The 19,858-nt window shown below is 39.7% G+C and overlaps 1 protein-coding gene across 3 annotated transcripts; it reads left to right on the plus strand.

Moving 5' to 3' along the window:
- The first annotated feature begins 1,173 nt into the window (after nt 1-1,173).
- Nucleotides 1,174-17,882, plus strand: ssrp1a (structure specific recognition protein 1a). 3 transcript variants are annotated; one of them, XM_042493503.1, is made up of 20 exons: nt 1,174-1,243; nt 2,331-2,410; nt 3,174-3,359; nt 7,175-7,280; nt 7,707-7,900; nt 8,020-8,120; nt 9,227-9,356; nt 9,465-9,568; nt 9,853-9,981; nt 10,080-10,301; nt 11,729-11,801; nt 11,920-11,925; nt 12,833-12,901; nt 14,371-14,503; nt 14,589-14,634; nt 14,728-14,860; nt 15,003-15,170; nt 15,408-15,505; nt 16,094-16,262; nt 17,808-17,882. In XM_042493503.1, the coding sequence occupies exons 2-20, from the start codon at nt 2,357-2,359 to the stop codon at nt 17,871-17,873; spliced, it is 2,187 nt and encodes a 728-aa protein (XP_042349437.1). In that variant the 5' UTR covers nt 1,174-1,243; nt 2,331-2,356; the 3' UTR covers nt 17,874-17,882. The 3 variants fall into 3 exon arrangements, with proteins under 3 accessions (XP_042349437.1, XP_042349438.1, XP_042349439.1); XM_042493504.1 differs by lacking the exon at nt 12,833-12,901; XM_042493505.1 differs by lacking the exons at nt 11,920-11,925; nt 12,833-12,901.
- Nucleotides 17,883-19,858: the final 1,976 nt, after the last annotated feature.

The raw sequence follows: 19,858 nt of genomic DNA on the forward strand, positions 1-19,858 counted from the left end.
CCTCGGGTTTTAGTTAATTATTGACATTTGGATTACGGTGAGTTTCTGACATCCAGCTGTCTTTCAGCAGCAAACCAACAGCCGCGCCACACCGTGGCGCGCGCGTGTTTGTGCGCGTGAACGAGGGGAGAGATACAGGAAGAAGCATCACTGCTGATTGTAAAATTGGATCCAATTGGTTCCAACTTGAAAAAAAAATCCTGTCAGCTGATTTTGTTTGATTTAATTAGCCTAGAATTTTGATTGATCCATACTTTATTGACCTCTGTGCAGGAAATTTGATTTCACAGTCTCTAGTTTAAAAAACAAAAAACAAACAAACAGGTAACACACAGGATGAACACAAAAAAGAACATCACAATAGACAGCACAAGCCTGGTGCAACATGCTCAGGCCATTGGGAGTAAATTTCATTTTACACCATAAGGGCTCTGTGGATCCTGGTTTTATACAGCCTACTGAGGCCCTAAACTAAGATGGTCCATTTGTTTAGATTCGTTTTGTGCTTTTATTGTTTATCACGTTTTCTTAAATTAATTTGTTTGACCAAAGTCCTATCTATAAAACTTAGAGCCGAGTAATAAAAACTCTACAGTGCACAGAGAGTGGGAGAAACAGAGAACACTGATTAGTTTAATCCAAAGGCTCCAAGAAAGTTAATCTGGCCTTGACTATCCTTTGAGTTTTATTTGATCCAGGCCCTACCCACAGTCACATGAAGTCTGCTCTTTATCATGCTGTTTTAAAATCTATATTAGACTGTAATTTGAATTAAGTAAAATAATTACCTTTTACTGTTCTTGTTAAAATATGACCCCTGTACTTTTGTGTTTTGTGAAGGCTACTGTTCTGCTAAACTTTTTTTAATATTAGAATAGAATAGAATAGAATAGAATAGAATAGAATAGAATAGGCCTATTTCTTTAGATGTGTTGTGTGACACCCAGTGGTTATAAGTGGTCACTGCAGTCTGTTCTGCCCCGCACGGACTCTGCAACAACTATCTGTTTTTAGTTTTGTTTTTTTACTGGACTTGCCACGAGCAACTCAGTATTTAGAGGTATACTCAAAAAGAAAATACTTCATAGTGTTTATGCTTTTGAATTTAAGGTTTTAAAAGTGAAAAGAAAAACTCTTCGCCAAACCGGAAGTAAATACTAACACTCTGATTCTTTCCTGTGACGTAGCGCTAGCTTCTGATGCTACACGCGGGAAACAGGCGAAGCGGCTCCTCACATTAACAGTAAGACATAAAGTTTTCAAACTGTATCCTGTCGCTTGTTTAGAGATTGATTTTGAGATATTTGTAAGTAAAGATGAGGTATATATCGCCTACGTGTTTTGTTTGGAGCTATTTCGCTTGTAAAAACTGACGCCGAATATCACTTGATTTCTGTACACTGGCCTAGCTCTGCCGGTGCGCTCGATTTGATGTACGCCGTGTCTGGGACGGGGCGGTGCTGTACCGCGTGCCGCCTGTTACGCTGTTAAACTGAGCGCTCAGTCGAATTCAGTGCAACAACGTTGTATAGAAGACGCGCACCTTGTGCACTTCAAGCTAGCATAGCTATTGTTAGTGGCGCAGCATGGATGTTAGTTAAAGTTTTGTTTAATTATAAACAATTTCAATCAAAAAATTGAACTCTGCTGACATTTACTAATCGATTTATGTCAGAAGAAAAGTGGCGGAAATGTCCGTAAAACTCTTATCTCACTGTTAACTCACAGCCAAAATAAACTGTTGAGGCTAGTCGTTAACTGCTAACGTTAGCTCACAACTCAAATGTTACTCCGTGTTTTAAACTGAGAGCAGAGTAACGTGAACTGACATCAGTCAGAAATGTGTATGCCATAAAGAAAACCAGCATTTAATAGAAATAAGTATAGTACTGCGTGTAATATTTACACCATCACATGATGGCAGGGTTCTCTTGTAATTGTAATTTTATGTTACTGTTTTTGCACCTGCCTTATCTAACATTTTAAAATTTTAATATTTAAATTTTTTTTATTATTGTATTGTTCTTTTGCTGCTTATACTGTATCTCATAGCTGCTGCAACATTATGAATTTCCCTACTGTGGGACAAATAAAGGATTCTTATCTTATCTTATCTTATCTTTCTTTTCTTTTCTTTTCTTTTCTCTTGTGTTTGTAGGTCAGTGTTTTCATTAAACATCAACGATCTCAAATTAACAGTTACAAATTGCATCTTTAAGGAATTACAGGGACTTTGTGCCCCAACTGCAAATACAATTTAATAAGACAGTGGTTGATATAAGTTTTGCTGATGTTTCGTTCTATTTAATGCATTTTTTTTCCATCTGCAGAGCATCAGTCGTCGCCTGTAGCTGAGATGGGAGACACACTAGAGTTCAACGAGATTTACCAGGAGGTCAAAGGCTCCTGGGTCAGTATGCTCATCATCCACCTCTGTTTAATGATTTCATGTGTAGAGGGCGACCGTGCTGGAAGGCTGTCCAGAATACTGTCAGTACTTACGCAGATATATTCACATAATTAAGTCATGATAAAATCACAGCAATATTTTGTAGATATTATATACATATCAGTCATCGGACCATATTAGTTTTAACATGAACTATCCAAACTGGCCAACATCCACTGGTAGGCCGTCACGATTAAGAGTGTGCATAACAGTATGTTAATTCCACTACAGATAGACTTGATTATCAATTCACTAAGATGGGAGGAAAAAAGTCGATATATCGATCAGTATTACTTATTGGCCAATTGAGTTGTTACATATATTAACATAGGGGACAGCTGCAAAAAAATCCAATATTGTGCAACCCTAATATAGTTATAATATTTGACTGTTAATAATGTGTCTATTTTTATATTTAATTGTTAAATAAGTACAAATAAAACATCAAGATATTAAATTAAGGCAGTGTTATGAAATGTTTATAAAAAGAACTTTTTGTTATATTTGCGGGACTGTCACTATATCCACACAGTACTGTATGAGACAGATAAACTATAACTTCCTTGTAGTGCTTTTAATGACATTTGCAAGAATCCACTGCACATGAACAAAAAAAAACCAAAACAATCAAAGACAAGTCTCTAGTGAAACCATCAGTCTTGTATTTCTGTTTCTGATTTGTTATTTTTGTTCACATACTGTGTACTCTCTGTTATTGCTGCAGAATGATGGGCGGCTGCGTTTCAGCAAGCAAAATGTGGTTTACAAGAGCAGCAAGACCGGGAAGGTGGACAGCATCCCGGCTGGAGAGCTCAACCTGGCCCAGTGGAGACGAGTGTGTTTAGGTCACGGCATCAAGCTGGGCACCAGCACGGGACATGTCTACAAATATGATGGCTTCAGAGACACAGTGAGTTTTTACAAAGCAGTAGTTTTTAGGGCCGGGGTGATTCATAAACGTAATCGACGTAATTGCTTGCGAAAATACATCCATTTTCAAATAATGCATTGACGTGTTGCAAAATAGATAAGCTGCACCCAGTCAGAGCAAGAATTCCACATTTTCCAGTGATTATCTACACTGCATATTAGTTAAGTGATTGAATAAGTCCATATCATAACCATTTTAAGTTTAAAGTCAAATATTTAAGAAAATAAGAAGATTCTCCAGTTCAGGTAAAGGGCTCCTGTGATGTACAGTGTTTAATTAATGGATGTGTCACAGCAATACTTCGAGATTTAGTTCCAGTATTTTTCTGATCAGGCATATGACAAATGGGGCATAATAATAAGAAATATTATTATTAATATGATAAAACAGCAGGGATGTAGAAATTAGACTCATTTAAAATATGATATTTACAATATAATTGTTGTTTTTTTTAAACAAAATAATTGAATAAATTATTTAAATATTATTATTAAATATTGACCTTTATTTTTGGTTAAATTCTTACATTAATCAAGTAATAAAAAAATGTATAGAGTAATGATACATTAGTTGCTAGATTAGTCAACTAATCAAAAAAATGATCCTTAGATCAATGGAGAAAAAAAATAATCAGTAGGTGCAGCCTTGGTGGTCGTACAGTTTTTGAGGTTTAGACGGCAGATCAGGCTCTCAAGCTTCAGCTTACACTGTCCTTATTTTCCTTCATACCCAGACAGACTCCAAATCTTTCTCCCTGGTTGTATTTTTCTGTTTCTGGGAAATAATTGTTACCGTACTCAGAGGAGAACAAGGCAACAGTGGAATATTACAGACTGACACACACTGCTGGTTTGTTCAGCGCTGTGTTTATGACAAGAAGGTAACACAAGCAAGGGGACCGCCGATAAACAACTTCCATCCCGCGTCTGACATTTCCACAGAAAAACGCTACCATGTTGCGAAAAGGCGTGCGTGCGTGTTGGTGTGTGTGTGTGTGTTGCTATCAAAAGTATGTGAATGAGTCGGCTCTTCTCTCTCAAAGCTCCTAATGGGATTAATGAGGGAAACCAGCGCTAGCATGTGTGTTCCATAAACAGTGCAATCATCGGCTCATGTGAGTCAGTGTTTATATCAATCCGCTGAAACAATTTGGCATAGAGGACAGACGAGAAAAAAAAATTGTGGTCGTGTTTGTTTTTTATCACCCCATTTTTTTTCTCCCGCTGTTCTGCGTGTATGGGGAATGTCAGCACGCAAGTAAAGGACTGGGAGCGCGGAGCGGGTATAACCTGGAGTCTGTGGCTGCGAGTGGTGGCGTCTCCCGGGGTTAATCAGTGTCCTTTTTTTGGAGATGGATCCTCCTGTCCCGGATTGCAGGGTGTGATGTCATTGTTTATTATCCCACCGCCAGTGTCAGTAATCGGGAGTTGGCTGGAAGTTTGGCCGCTGGCGAGCTGTACAGGAGCTGTGATGCATCTGTCCTTGTGAAGTGTCCTTGAGCAACAAGTCTCTGCCAAAGATTGTTATGTATTTGACCCGTAATTGTGTACTTGAGGAATGTAGAGGAATGTCTGTCTTTTTTTGCTGCTTTTATGTTTAGTTTGTTACTGTCCAAAGACGTCGTCACACTTTACGTTGAGAGTGTGGCACTGAATGCACAGGCTGCTCGCTGTGGTTGCATCTTGATAATAGGGTTGGGTATCTAATCTCAAAAACTTTTTTAGTGCCAACAGAAACTGATATTGCACATAGAGCAGAAACAGACAATTAGTCACTAATTCAATTGCACGGAAATGAATCAACAACTATTTTGGATAATAAATAAACAAGTTGTCATAAAAATCGTGAATTAAAAAAAAAAACATAATTAATGTCTAGTTTTGGCTTCTAAAACATAAGAATCTGCTATTTACAAAACAAGACATCACCTTAAACCGTTGAAAACATCAGATTTTTAGTCTTGTCTAGGGCTGGGTTTCAAACCTCTTTTTTTTACTACAGGATGAAATGTATCTGGAATACTGTCAGTTTTTAAAAGCTAGTTTCAAAAACCTGGTTAGATTCATCGTCGTCTGTTCTTCTGCACAGTTTTGACAATTTTCCACTTTAAAGCATTAATTTGCCATTTTTGGACTAAATCTTATTTAGGCAGAGCTACTGTACAGCTGCTTGATGTACACAACATTTAACTTTTATTTTAATTGAACAAAATGATTTTGTTTAACTCTTAAAAATATATATATAAACACATATTAAATTAAATATAGAAAATAAAAGTTTTGTATCCTTACCAAAACTGGGGTATCGTATCTGCAATTATAGTTCAACAATTTGGTTTTTGTTTGGTGAGTGTGTGTTGATTCAGCCCCCAGGAACAGCGCTGGTCTGTAGGGAGATTATGCTGCATCGTTCGCACCCTGCAGCATCTCATGAGCACACTGGCTCAAAAAGACTTTTTCCATCCGCCGTTTTTAGAAAAGGACTGTTTGAGATTGAGAATGTTGTCAGAAAACACCCCAACATGAATCTCATAATTTGATCCATTAGATCCAATTGAAAAAAGTCTTGAAGAGCCTCAAAATGAAATTATTTTATGCCATCCGTGTGTGCGAGGAGGCACCGGGTAGTTGTCATGCTCTACGGCCTAAAAGGTGAAAGCAGAAAAGCATTATCCAGTTTTTCTTGATACATCCATAGCTTTTAACAAATGAAAGGTTGACGGTTGTGGGGAGACCATGGTTGAAAAATGTAGCAATAAAAGACAGATTGTTATGTTGGTAACGCTGTGTGCGTATGGGTCTGTGGTGGGTGGTGGGGGGTCTGTGTTTATTATGATTAAATGAGCTGAGCAACAACAAATCTGCCAAAACTGTAATGAGGAGTAAAGAAACACTCAACAGCAGGCCTGATGCGGACACTGAGAATGAGCGTGCACACCAGTATACACACGCGCACACACACACACACACACACACACACACACAAACAACCACACAAATCGGCCACTTCTGCACAAACTCTTTTTTTTTTTTGCATAATTTTTTATGCAATTACACATCTGCTCTCACAGCTCTCCTATCTAAACAATGCCTTAATCCCAGCTAACAAACACACTAAAGAATGCGCGCGCGCGCATGCGCACACACACACACACACACACACACACACACACACACACACACACACACACACACACACACACACACACACACACACACAGACTCTCCGGGCTCTAATTGGCTGTAATAACCTTATGGACAGGCAGATATCCAGGTGCGTAAACTCTGTTTCCCACAGAGTCTCTGCCCTGCACACACTCGCACACCGCAATCATTTCCACATGTGTGTGTACTACTGACACAGTGTGTGTGATTGAGCATGTGTTTGTCGCTGTGTGTGTGACTGTGTGTGTGTGTGTGTCCTTTCCAGTTGTAAGTGGGCCTGCAGGATAAATAAACAGGCTGATTGTCAGCGGCGGTGTGGAGGGGAGGAGGACAGAGAGGGCAGATGGATTACATTCACCTCCAGTGTTCCCATGAGACCTCAGCGGCGGGCGCGGTTATAATTGCGTCGTGATTAATTAGCCCTCCATCCCCTCACCCTTTTTAGAGGGTGTTTTTTTAAGCTTTGACCCATGTGGTGCCAGCGTGTTGCTGCCTCACTTACATGAAGCCCTCTTCTACCTTCATTTATTTCTTCTTCTTTTCATCACTTCCTCTCCTGTCAACTTCATTTTCTGTTTTACCTTATGTCTCTCAACCTCTCTTTTTCGCCTCTCAACTTTTGTCCATCAGGACTTGGAGAAGATCTCTGAGTTTTTCAAGGCTAACTACAAGGTGGAGCTCGAGGAGAAGGACATGTGTGTGAAGGGATGGAACTGGGGAACAGCGAAGTTCTCAGGTAAAATTGCACACAACAACCAAAACGTCCTCACTGGGAGGCTGCTGCACGATTCGTCAAGGCTAGAGCTGCAACCATCAGTTATATCTATTGCTGATTAATCTATTATTTTCTCAGTTATTCGATTAGTTGTTTGGTCTATAAAATGTCAGAAAATGGTGAAACATGTCGGTCAGTGTTTCCCAAAGCCCTAAGATGGGCTGATCTATTTTTATCAACCCAAGTGATCTTTAAAAAAATAGACCTACAGCTGAAAATGTAGAGAACCTGAAAAGTTTTTATGTTTTGCTGATCTCAGTTTCAAGCTTAACAACTAAAAGGTTCTTTGATAATAACACTATGGTTAAAGAGATAAATAATAGATTTCAAAACTAAGCTGTTTTTTTTTTTTTTTTTGTCTGTCACCCCTCCCTTCTTCCACTGCAGGGCCACTGTTATCATTTGATGTAAATGACAGCACAGCATTCGAGATCCCACTATCCAATGTGTCCCAGTGCGCCACGGGGAAGAACGAAGTCACTCTGGAGTTTCACCAGACGGACGACACTGAAGTGTCTCTCATGGAGGTCCGATTCTACGTCCCGCCCAGCCAGTCTGATGAGCGACAAGACCCTGTGGAGGTGACAAAAAATGGACTACTTCCCTTTATACTGCCAGTTCTTTCTCTATTAAAGTTTATTTATTTATTTATGTTTTAAAGATGTTGATTATAGTGCTTAAAATGTGTGTTTCCCTTCAGGCGTTTGCCCAGAATGTGTTGTCTAAGGCTGACGTGATCCAGGCCACAGGAGACGCTGTGTGTATCTTCAAAGAGCTGCAGTGTCTTACGCCCAGAGGAAGGTAGGAGATAAACAGAAAACACAGTCACTCACAAATTCCCTCATTTATGCTATCCCATGAATTGAAAGTTGTGGGTAGGGACGGGCATCGTTGATTTTTATTGATGTAGACACCATTATAGAGACTCCTTAATGATCCGAGCCCTTATCGATACTTTTCTATTATTTGGTGTTAAAGATTATTTTTCTGGGCTTTTATGCCTTTAAATGATAAGAAAGGACAAGTGTGAAAGGGGGAGAGAGAGGGGGCGACCTGCAGGGCCAAGGCTGGAATCGAATCCGCGGCTGCTGCGGCGAGGACACAGCCTCTGTACGTGGGGTACCTGCTCTATCTACTGAGCCACCGGGTGCCCCGAAAAATCCTTTTTTAACAGAACTAGTTTTACTGTCACTCTCAGTCATGTTTTTAGTGATAAGGAAATAAATTGTTGTTTTTTAATTTAAATATTTACTTTGAAAAATCTTGGCATCAGTAGCTTTTATTATGTACTATAAGATGATTAGAGCTCATCATAAAACGTTGAACAGGATGTAATTCCATTCCTGCTATTCCATTTTACATTGCTGCAAAAACAAATCTCTCACCCAAACAACTGTATTATTCAAGTTTCTCACCAAAAATTCAATCAATTTTTCTTGATATTACAATTGAACACATCATGATGTTTTATTTACCTTTAACTAAAAGTCATTTTACTGATCCAACATTAGCAAATCACTGTGAAACCTTATAAAACGTTATTTATTAAGCTAACTAGCTCTTATTCTGACGATTTCAACTCGGATTTCAACAGTGGAGTACTATTTGAACTAGTTGAAGGATTTCTTATTTTTTTTCCCGTAAAGACAGACAAAAGTACAGCATTTAGGTTTAATCTGCCGTACAGTCAATGTATGCAGACCAGTGATTGGATTTCAATGACGTGGCTCAACTCAAGATGTAATGTTACGTTATAGGACCCACAGGACTCGATAGCAGTGTAGATGAGCTCAAACGTTATTGATTTTCAGGTTTTGAAAAAAAGCAGAACTGGGTCCTCAATAGAACCAGGCTTCGATCCCCATCCCTAATTGTAGGTGATCTCATTTCTCTTTTTCCTCTCTCAGATATGACATCCGTATCTACCCGACTTTCCTTCACCTCCATGGTAAAACTTTTGACTACAAGATCCCGTACACCACCGTCCTCCGTCTGTTCCTGCTGCCACACAAGGATCAGAGGCAGATGTTCTTTGTGGTGAGTGGATGTTTGTGCCTTTTCTGTCTGACATTTTCCCGTCACAGCTGCTATTGTTCCCTCTCTCACTCTTTCTCTCGGTGTGTTGTTTATGTGTTGTGCTCATAGATCAGTCTGGATCCTCCCATCAAGCAGGGTCAGACGCGTTATCACTTTCTCATCCTGCTCTTCTCCAAGGAAGAGGACATCAGCCTCACCCTCAACATGAGCGAGTGAGTGTGTGACACAAAAAGCACACCATGAGGTTATGAGCTGCATGTAGTCACGTGCCGTATGAGCTCGTCGTAAAAAGGCTGTTTCATTGTCAATGCACGACCCCCATGCAAGCTTTTTCATGTTGCAAAGCATGTGTCCACTAGGGGGGAGCAAATGACCGGAGGAGTCATTTTCATGCATTTACAGTGGCACCGGCTTCTTCTTCTGTTCTTTGCATTGTTGTGTACAAATTAAGAAATCTGTCTGTTTAATTTCACATCCGTTGCTCTGTGTGTAATAGGGAGGATGTGGAGCGCCGTTTTGAGGGCAAACTCAGTAAAAACATGTCAGGGTCTCTGTATGAGATGGTCAGCAGGGTGATGAAGGCCCTGGTCAACCGTAAGATCACTGTGCCCGGAAATTTCCAGGGGTAAGCACCTAATAGACACATTCAGAACACATTTTCTAATATGCTTGAGAAAATCCTGTTCAACAAAATCCTGTTCAACATGCCTCAATCTTCTCCAGTCACTCTGGAGCTCAGTGCATCACCTGCTCCTACAAGGCGTCCTCAGGCCTCCTCTACCCTCTGGAGAGGGGCTTCATTTACGTCCACAAGCCCCCCGTGCACCTACGCTTCGAGGAGATCTCCTGCGTCAACTTCGCCCGAGGCACCACCACAACACGGTCCTTTGACTTCGAAATTGAGACCAAGCAAGGAAATCAGTACACCTTCAGCAGCATTGAGAGGTGACGACATCACACGCAGGAACATAGGTCTCTTCCGCTCCCCTCCTCCCTCTAGACCCACTTTTGTCTTTTTTAGAGGGGCAGCGGGTCTTTAAGGGGACACAGCAGGTCAACAGGCCATGCCACATAAAAGTGGTAATCATCATCTGATAGCTTTGAACCTGCAGATACATTTGAGATGCAGTTTAGCACCACTAAAGTTTCTTTAGTGACAATTAAGTAGTGAACCTTGTGATTTGGCCAGGCGCCTATTTAGACTTTAAAAGTTTGGATTGTATAGGTTCTTAAAACATGATGATGGAGGATTTTGATGGCCATTGACATGCTCAAACATGTTGTTAAGTTGATGCAGCAACTTTGGGGTTGATACCATATGTTACACAGATTTGGTGCTAAATGTAAATATAACCATTTTTAACCCCTCTAGAATGGATTGAAATAGTCAATAATCCCTCCAAAAAAACACAGAAAGTTACCACGGCCATGACGAAAACCACAGAAATATTCATGCCATGATTTGGTATCAAAGTCTTTTGACATTAGGAGATTTCTGTAAAAATGGCATTTTTAATCAATTGATTGGTCAGTTTACCTATGAAAGCCACACATCAGCTGAATGCCCAACATCTGTAGTTTGAGGTTGTAAAATTTGATGAGGCTGTGGTTGTCAAGGAGGTCACTAGAGCCCATTTTGTACAGTGAGTTTAAGTTTTAGAAAAATGGCCTCACAACAATGAAATGGCTGCTATGTGGACTAACATCATCACACAAAATAATTTCAGGGCTCACTGAATCCACAAGAGTCTAAGCTTTCCAGTCATTCCCAATTTATATAATTTCAAGACTGTTTAGGGACCCGATATGCAGAAATTTTCAAGTACAGTAGATGAAAATGTCATTAATACTGCATGCATAAATTGCAATGTTTTTTTTTCTTTTTCTTTAAACTGCATTGGACAAACATAAAGTGGGCACGTCTGTAAAGGGGAGACTCATTTGTACCTATAGAACCCATTTTCATTCAGATATCTTGAGGTGAGAGGTCAGGGGCCCCCATGAATGCCAGTTCCCTTGCCAAAATTTAGCCTAACTTTGGAGTGTTATCTCGCCCCCTCCCTGTGAAGTTAGATTTTGTCAGTCTTCTAGTTTCACATGATACCAGTATCATCAGCCGCTACAGCTTCTGAAAGACAGAAGTGTGCTGAAGACGCTGGTATCCTGGAGGAGAGGAAGAGGTGAGAGTGGTCATGCTGTTATGAATCTACACAGACACTAAAACAGTGAGCAAGCATGACAACGGAAATGTTGTCTGATGTTACATCCATTGTTAATGAAATAAATGTGGCAACTCATCGTGATGTAGAAGTCAGATCACCTATCTTGGGAAATTTCATCCAAAATAACGTTCTGTCTCCTCTCCTTTTTAGAGAAGAGTACGGCAAACTGTTTGACTTCGTTAACGCCAAGAAGCTCAACATCAAGAACAGAGGATTCAAAGAGGTAAGCCGTTAAAACGTGTCCTTGTTTGTAAGCAACGCAAATAAATATTGTCTTCCATCTCAGATATTGATGCTTGTTGTTGCCCTTCTCCTGTGTGTCTGTCCTTGTACCCTTGTAGAAGAAGGTGGGTATGGTCACGGGCGTCACGTGTGAACTAGACACTTGATTTTATTGGTGTGGAGTGATTTCTGCTTGCATGGCGTGCCGCTGTGTGTGTGTGTGTGTGTGTGTGCGTGTGCGTGTGCGTGTGCGTGTGCGTGTGTGTTAAAGAGGATTGTTTCCTATGATGATTTTTGGCTGGAGGTCACCAATAGGAATGATACTGAACCTGATAAAACATTATTGATTCATGACTAATCATGGGACATGGGGGGTGATGGAGTGTGAGACTCTGATAACCGAGTCTGTCTGTGTGTGTTTGTGTGTGTTTGCATCATGCTGACTAATGTGTGGCCGGGGGGCTTTTGGTGTGCTTTAACACTCAACATGGCTGTCGGCATGGCCACTGCCAAACATCGGCGGTGTTGATTGCACTCATGCCGTCATGTACAAGTTCCTGGTCTGTCCCGACAATACAGCCGAGGCAGCAGCAGGATTTTACTGGTAACAGGGCCATTTGTTGCTATGGTGACAGGGTCAGCTGAGTAGGTCAATGAAAATGAATGGGCCTACTCTCCATTTCCTGTTGTTTTAATATGAGCTTCCCTGACTTGTCGTCTGTCTGTCTCTGGCAGACACAGATACTGGTGCATGGAGATGGGGACTGTGGGAAGAAAAGGAAACTGTTTGGTTTAAGATAACAAAACCAATGTTTTTATCCACTGACCTCCAATGGCGTGGTGTGAAATCCTTGTTTTTACTCCTGGGTGACATCTTTTGCACAAGAAACTTGGCACAAATAAAAAAGAACAAGTAGCCTTGGACAGAAATTTGGAGGCTACATTATTCCAATGACCAATACTCACAACTATTCACCCACTCATGAGCATCAGATGTCACTCATAAGGTATCTATCTGTAACTCACAAAAAGGTGAAGCAGTTAAGAGAGTTTGCAGAATCGGACTTGGAATTCTCTGATGAGCGACGATCACGAAAAACAGTAAGAAAAATGTAGGTTAAGAATTTGACAACTGTTTAGCATGAAGCCCAGTGCTTGTGAAGCTTAAAATTCATGAAATCCAACCCCAACATGGTGTTATTTTATTTCATTAACTGGTGAATTATTTAGATAGTCAAAGGAAGTAGACTACAATATTGTGGGCTGCCCCTGAAAGACAAAAATTCAAATCAACAGTTGGAGGTTGCTGAGCAGACTGATATGAGCAGTGTTGTTTTTTTTTTGGCAGTCAGTGTGCAGTGTACCTCTGGGGACATTTCAGTCCTCAGATACAGGTACAGAGTGAGTGCTCCTTGTTTCCTTGTTTTCATGCGGCTCTCCAGCTGCTAACCCAGAGTGAGCCTGAGCAGGCAGCTGCCTGCAGAAAGCATTGCTTGATCAGGCTCCGGGATAATATTGTCATCTGTATCCTGCCTAGAAGTGTTGAATTTACAACTCACAGCAACATAATAGGAGGGTAAATCACAAGTGTTATCATGATATAGTAATGTATCAATTCTTTGGGAAGCAATATGATATTTACTGATATCACAAAGTCCGCTTAGATAAAATTTAATTTCAATTCAAGGGTCTACGATCAATATGAGACGATACGCGTTAATATCCTCAATGACTTTTTCTTGGCTGCTTACCATCGTCTGCTTGGCGCTACGCCGTTGGCACTGTTTGAAAATTTAGGAAGGAGGTGTGCCTGGATGGAAGTGACGCACACATCCCTTGGGAATATCAGAGTAAAGGTGTATTGTAAGGATGACACTAATCAGTTTTTTTTTTCGCTTTATTATGGGATCATAATCATTGGATTGATGTATCAGTGCAGAAAGATGTATCGTTACACCTCTGCAACTTAACATAACATAGTCTCCGGCTTTTGTTTGGTATCTAGAGTCGGCAAAAAATGTTGTTACACATTTCCAGCGTGTCGTTAGTGTAGTTAGCACACATTAACTCGTACAGTTAACTCCCGCTGGACCCTGATCAGACTCTGCGTGGACAAAATAAGAAATAGTCGAATATTCCTATTGAACGGACAAATCTGACTTGACTGATATGATTCGGAGACGGGTACAGCCCTACAATACAGATAATTGATTTGTTTATTTCCTATATTAAGTAAAACTCCCAAATAATTCTAATTTCATCAAGTGAGGGTTTGCAGATTTGTGTGACGTCACTGTAAATGTAATATTTTACGGGGTTTGGAGTGCTGGTTTGACAAAATAAGCCCTTTGGAAAAAGCCTCTTTTGAAATTGTAATTTTTTAGGATCTTCTAACATTTAATTAACTGAATGATTCATTCATTTTTAAATTAACAGCTAATTGCAGGCCTGATATTTTTTAACCTTTTTAAGATGAGCTTCGTCTGACTGCTGTAGGTCATGGAAGACTCTTCTCTGGATGTTCTCTATTGTATGTTTTAAATTCTGACTTTGGCCGTGTTTACTTTCAGGGCATGAAGGGTAATATTGACGAGTACAGCGACTCAGACGACGACCAGCACGATGCCTACCTGGAGAGGATGAAGGCTGAGGGCAAGATCAGAGAGGAGGGCAACGACAGCGATGATTCAGGAGGCGAAAGCGGTGAGTAACAGTCTCAGCATTACAGGAGTTGGTAGTAAATGCTGAGTTCGGTACATTTTATTTCCATTTCTGTTTCACTTTTTAGATGAGTCGTTTAACCCCGGAGAAGAAGATGATGACATTGCAGAAGAGTAAGTGACTTTTTCTTTAAGTGACTGTTTGTTTTGAGTCTGTTCACCCTGGCTACTTTAACCCAGCTGACTTTCCTTTTCCCGATCAATCAGGTATGACAGCAATGCCTCAGCAAGCGACAGCAGCGATGATGGAGATGATAGCGAAGATGAGAGCGCAAAGAAGAAAAAGATCAAGAAAGCCAAAGTGGTTAAGGAGAAAAAAGAGAGGAAACCACGCAAAGAGGTAAGAGGGCAGTTGAGACAGCAGCAACTTTTCTTTTTTCTTTTTTTTTTTGCCTCTGGTATTACAAACAGATGCACAGTGTGTATAAACCTCCACAGCTGCACTTGTTAACCTTTAAAATTACTGTGTTTGATCTGAGTAGAAGAAGCAGAAAGATAAAGGCGGCCCCAAGAGGCCGATGAGCGCCTACATGCTGTGGCTCAACTCCAGCCGCGAGCGCATCAAGTCGGAGAACCCGGGCATCTCCATCACAGAGATTTCCAAGAAGGCCGGAGAGATGTGGAGACAACTGGGCAAAGACGAGAAGGAGGTGAGGCAGGAGAATGAGATGGAGGAAGCATTGGCATTTAAAAAAAAGTTTTTGACCTGGCTCGGGCACATTGGCCTGCGACCCACCATAGGGGAAATACTGCGAATTGTTACGTTTCATTACATCTTTGCTACATTTAACTTGGTTAACTTGAGCTATGCAGAGCTGTGTTTTAACAAACTCAGTCTATATTCGTTTGTCCCATGATGTTTTATTAATTCCTCGCTGTTCCTTCAGGAGTGGGAAACAAAGGCAGGAGAGGCAAAGAGGCAGTATGACAAAGCAAAGAAAGAGTACAAAGAGAGCGGCGGAGGAGCGACTTCCAGTTCCAAGAAGTAAGACCTGTAACACAAGCTCAGTTTTGCCTGTTAGTTTTTATGCCTCCGCCCTGCTGACAGCTTTGGCCAGAGGCCCGTTCCTTTGAACGTGATATTTCAAGAACACCTTGAGGGAATTTATTCAAATTTGGTACAAACATTCACTTGGACTCAATGATGAGCTGATTTGAATTTGGCGTTCAAATGTTAAGGACAATGTGACTTTTCACCTCTCATTTTTGTGAAGGTAATATCTTGAGGGAGTTTCCTCAAATTTGGCACAAACGTTCACCTTGACGCAAGAATGAACTCATTCCAATCAAAGTTCAAGGTCACAGTGACCTCATACAACATGTTTTGGCCGTAACTTAAGAATCATCCAGAAATATCTTGAAACTTATATATATGTATATATAATATATGTGTGTGTATATATATATATGTGTGTATATATATATATATATATATATAAGATTATATGCCTACTGTGTGTGAAGCATCCATGTTTTCTGACTGTACATGTTATATATTCTTATTATATGTTATATACTTTGATACAATAAGTCTTAAATATATGACTTTTTCTCTCCACCCTTCATCCATAAGGGAAAGTAAAAAAGGAGGTAAGAAGGAGGAGAAGAAGAGAAAGTCTGCTGGGGGAGACAAGGACAAGGAGCGAGGAGGCAACGACAGCTTTAAAAGTAAAGAGTTCATCGAGACCAGCGAGGAGAGTTCATCAGACTCTGACCACAAGAGCAAGTCCAAGAGGAAGAAGGTAAAGCCATCAATGACAAATGTCATCAGAGCGGCAGCAGCATGAGCCATGATCCGATTCATGCTCTGAGTGTTTCTCTTTGATCACCACAGACGTCGCTCACTGTAGTCAGTCAGTGTTTTTGTAATGAACACGTTGGGTGCAACGTTGTTTTCCACCACCTTTAAGTTTGCATTACAGGTCAATACGGAGGCTTTTTTGAGTGACGGACAGGACATAAAGTTCAACTGGAACCTCTTGGTTCTGATTAACTAGCAGGTGTTCATTAGGTTCTAGTGATTAGACCGTAGAACCAAACACCTACAGCATGACGCTAAATAAACGTGGCAGTATGAAGCTCAAGGGAAAGCAACAACAAGAAACATTTGAAGTTATTTGTGTAATTTGAGGACTGATAAATCGCTGCTCGGTTAAAAAAAACAGAAAATTCTTTTTTTTTTTTTTTTTTTTTAACTTATTTGATTATGGAGTGAATCTGGAGTCCAAATCAACTAATGTTAGGAGGAGAGGATTTTTTAAATAAGGAAGCCAGCAGGTTTTATTAGGAAGAACAGCTGCAGAGGAAAAGGAAAGGAGCAGAGAGGACTTTTGACCAAAGCTGCCTACAAAATAAAGAAAAAATGCAAATGTTATTCTGTATTCTTGCCAAACCTTTCTTGTAGTACCACTTGTCCTGCACGTTTTAGATCTCTCTCTGCGCCAACAAATTCAAATAAACAACTCGTTATGAACTCTTGAAGCTGCATGCTAACAGGCCAATCATTGAATTTAGCTGTGCTGCAGCGGGGAGCGATCTCAAACATGCAGGACGAGTAGTACTTGAGGAGAGGTTTGGAAAACACTTTTCTAAGTTGAGTTTTGAATGCAATCTGAAATTTCTGCTTGGATGTGCGATGCAGCTATAACCAGGCTGATACTGATGCTGTTTAGGAGCTGAAAAAATCCAGTGTGCACATAGTATATACTATGATATTTAAATAAATAGTGAATTTTAATATTGCATAAAAACAGCATTTTTCATAATGAGCTTGGTTCAAATTTCTACCAATTAAATAACTTCTCAGTGCTGTCTGGTGGAAATGCATTTTGTAAGGATGACAGTTTCTAACTTACCTCAAACGTGCATTTTAGAATTTTCTGTTACTTGTCGGCTGACATCTACACACACTAATCTATCTGTGATTAACCGATACTTTAGTAAGATTCAAGGTCAAGTAAGTAAGATTTCAAACTTTGTCAGGACTTTACCTCCTGGCCCAGCCTTGTGAAATGCACTCCTTCAGAGTAAAGCAGCAGTAATTCAGAATTAAAAAAATATTTTTTCATGACTTTTATTCAGAAAAGCAAGTCCAAAAGTAGTTATACAAGTAAATGAATGACTGGGATTTTTAATTTGACAATATTAATTAACCTAACTCAAACCTTGCTACACAGACAAAATGCAATTCAATTACTATGTAGCATGCTATATTGCAGTATTTCACCATTTTTTTAAAGGGATATATATTGCACTGGCCTAATACCTCTGTCTCTTTTTTAAACCAGGAATCCGAAGAAGAGGAAGAAGAGGCTGTATCCACACCTGCCAGCTCAGAGGAAGACTCTGACTAAACACACACATGTTTACCCATCCGACCCACAAACCAAGGACCAAGCGTTTATGCTCTCTGTGTTGATCTCACACAAACGGACTGATAGAAAAATCAACAGACTTGAGTTGTTGTTTTTTGTTTTTTCCCGATGCATATTTTGCTGTAAGAGTACAAACTCATCTTGTGACTCTGAAAGCTCATTTAATTATCAAACAGGTTTTTTTTCCTGCTCACAGCTCAGTGAAATGGTGGTATACTCGTGAACCACTTTTCCCACAATTCTCAAAGGGTTTTTCACCTCACCCACAGGGATGGTTGTAGTTTTATAGCACTGAGGACTGTAGGAGTTATTAGTTGATATGATGTGGATGTGACGGAGAGGAGAAGATGCAAAGCTGTTTTGTTCTTCATGCGTAGAGCATTTAACCACAGCAGCTAATTTTTTTTTTGTGTGTGTTCTACCATGTCATGTTTTCAGGCGTGAATAAATAAATGAATCATTTTTAATAAATTTGCACTTTGCTGAGGTTTTTTGTATCATGATGATGAGTGTCTGTGGAAATCAGCAGCTTTATTTGACTTTTTTCAGTTTTTTTTATGGTGCCTACTAATTAAGTTTTACTTACGGGCCCTGCAAACCCAAGGTTTATTTACCTATTTTACTTATTTTTTATTTTTTAAACAATTTCTGATTGTTTAAAAAAGCCACAATTAATCTACAGCCAGTCTATAAACATTCATTTTACAAAATACATGTTTTTAAAATTCTGAGGTTGACAAATATGACGGCTCATTATAAAACTGTAATTCAACAAATTAGTGACGTTTTTTTATTAAACTGACTGCAACTATGGGCTTACAACAACCTTATCATAACTAATGAATCAAATGGACGAAAAAACAGACTACTTCAAAATTAACTTTTCTCAGGTTTTGGTTAAATCACAATCATATCTTTCTGACATCACAGGGGTCAGGACAGAAATTCTTTACAAAAGCATCATAACCAATAAATATCAACAGCTTGTTACACTGTCTTCTGCCATTAAGTAGATTGAGACAATCAAACTGGATCATGATAATAAAACAGTGAGGGGCAACAAGCAAGCATAATGGTTCATTTTGATGATATGTTGATTAACAAATAAATAATAATCTAATAATAAATAATAATCTAGCCTGTGTTCAAATCTCACTTAACAGTTGGCTGTTGGAATAATGTTCTGTGGATAACCTTCCATGTAATGTAACATAACGATATTTATTTTTATGTAGCTTTTGACGTAGCATAGATCTAACATGCAAGCATGCAAGTTTACCAACTTTCTCTGCTGTCCTTCTGTCACTCCATGTATGCCAGCTAGCTGGAATTATGTTTTTATAGAGTTTAAATCTGACGAAAATGATGTGACATTTTTAACATGCAGGGGCAAGTTTTCATGCCTATGCCCCACTCCTACTTACAAATTAAACAGCATTTTTGAGATGGAGCAATTGACATGGGCAGCCTAGGGCGTTCAGTTGTCACTCCGAGTGCCAATGTGCATGTTGGTTTCTGCTTGGAGAGTAGAGCTAGGTGTTGAAAAGGTACAGAGCTTTTCATTTATTTTATGTTTTAACAGATTAACTAACAGAAATGTTGGCTGTTACTCTCCCACTCTGGGAGCTTACTGCTCCGTGTCCAAACACTGCCTATAATAATATAATAAACATTTGAGGGAAAGTATATTATATGGTTCTTTTTTTTAATCACAGGTCCTTGAAAAGTTATGGCAAAAGTGAAATTTTGTCCATAAAAATGTTAAACCTGTATAAAGTAATGCTGCTAGGTCAATCAATTTATGCATTAAGAAATTACTGTAACAGTAAATTTAAGATAATGAGACACGGTCTTAGGCGGTGTCCTCATTGAAGGTCCTTGTGGCGTGAGGGTAGAAGCTCTTCCTGGTGTAACCGGTAACTTCTTACCGACCTCAACAGAGAGAAAAGGGCGGTGAGGACCTT

The sequence above is a fragment of the Plectropomus leopardus genome, chromosome 9, assembly GCF_008729295.1.
Source record: "Plectropomus leopardus isolate mb chromosome 9, YSFRI_Pleo_2.0, whole genome shotgun sequence".
NCBI lineage: Eukaryota > Metazoa > Chordata > Actinopteri > Perciformes > Serranidae > Plectropomus > Plectropomus leopardus.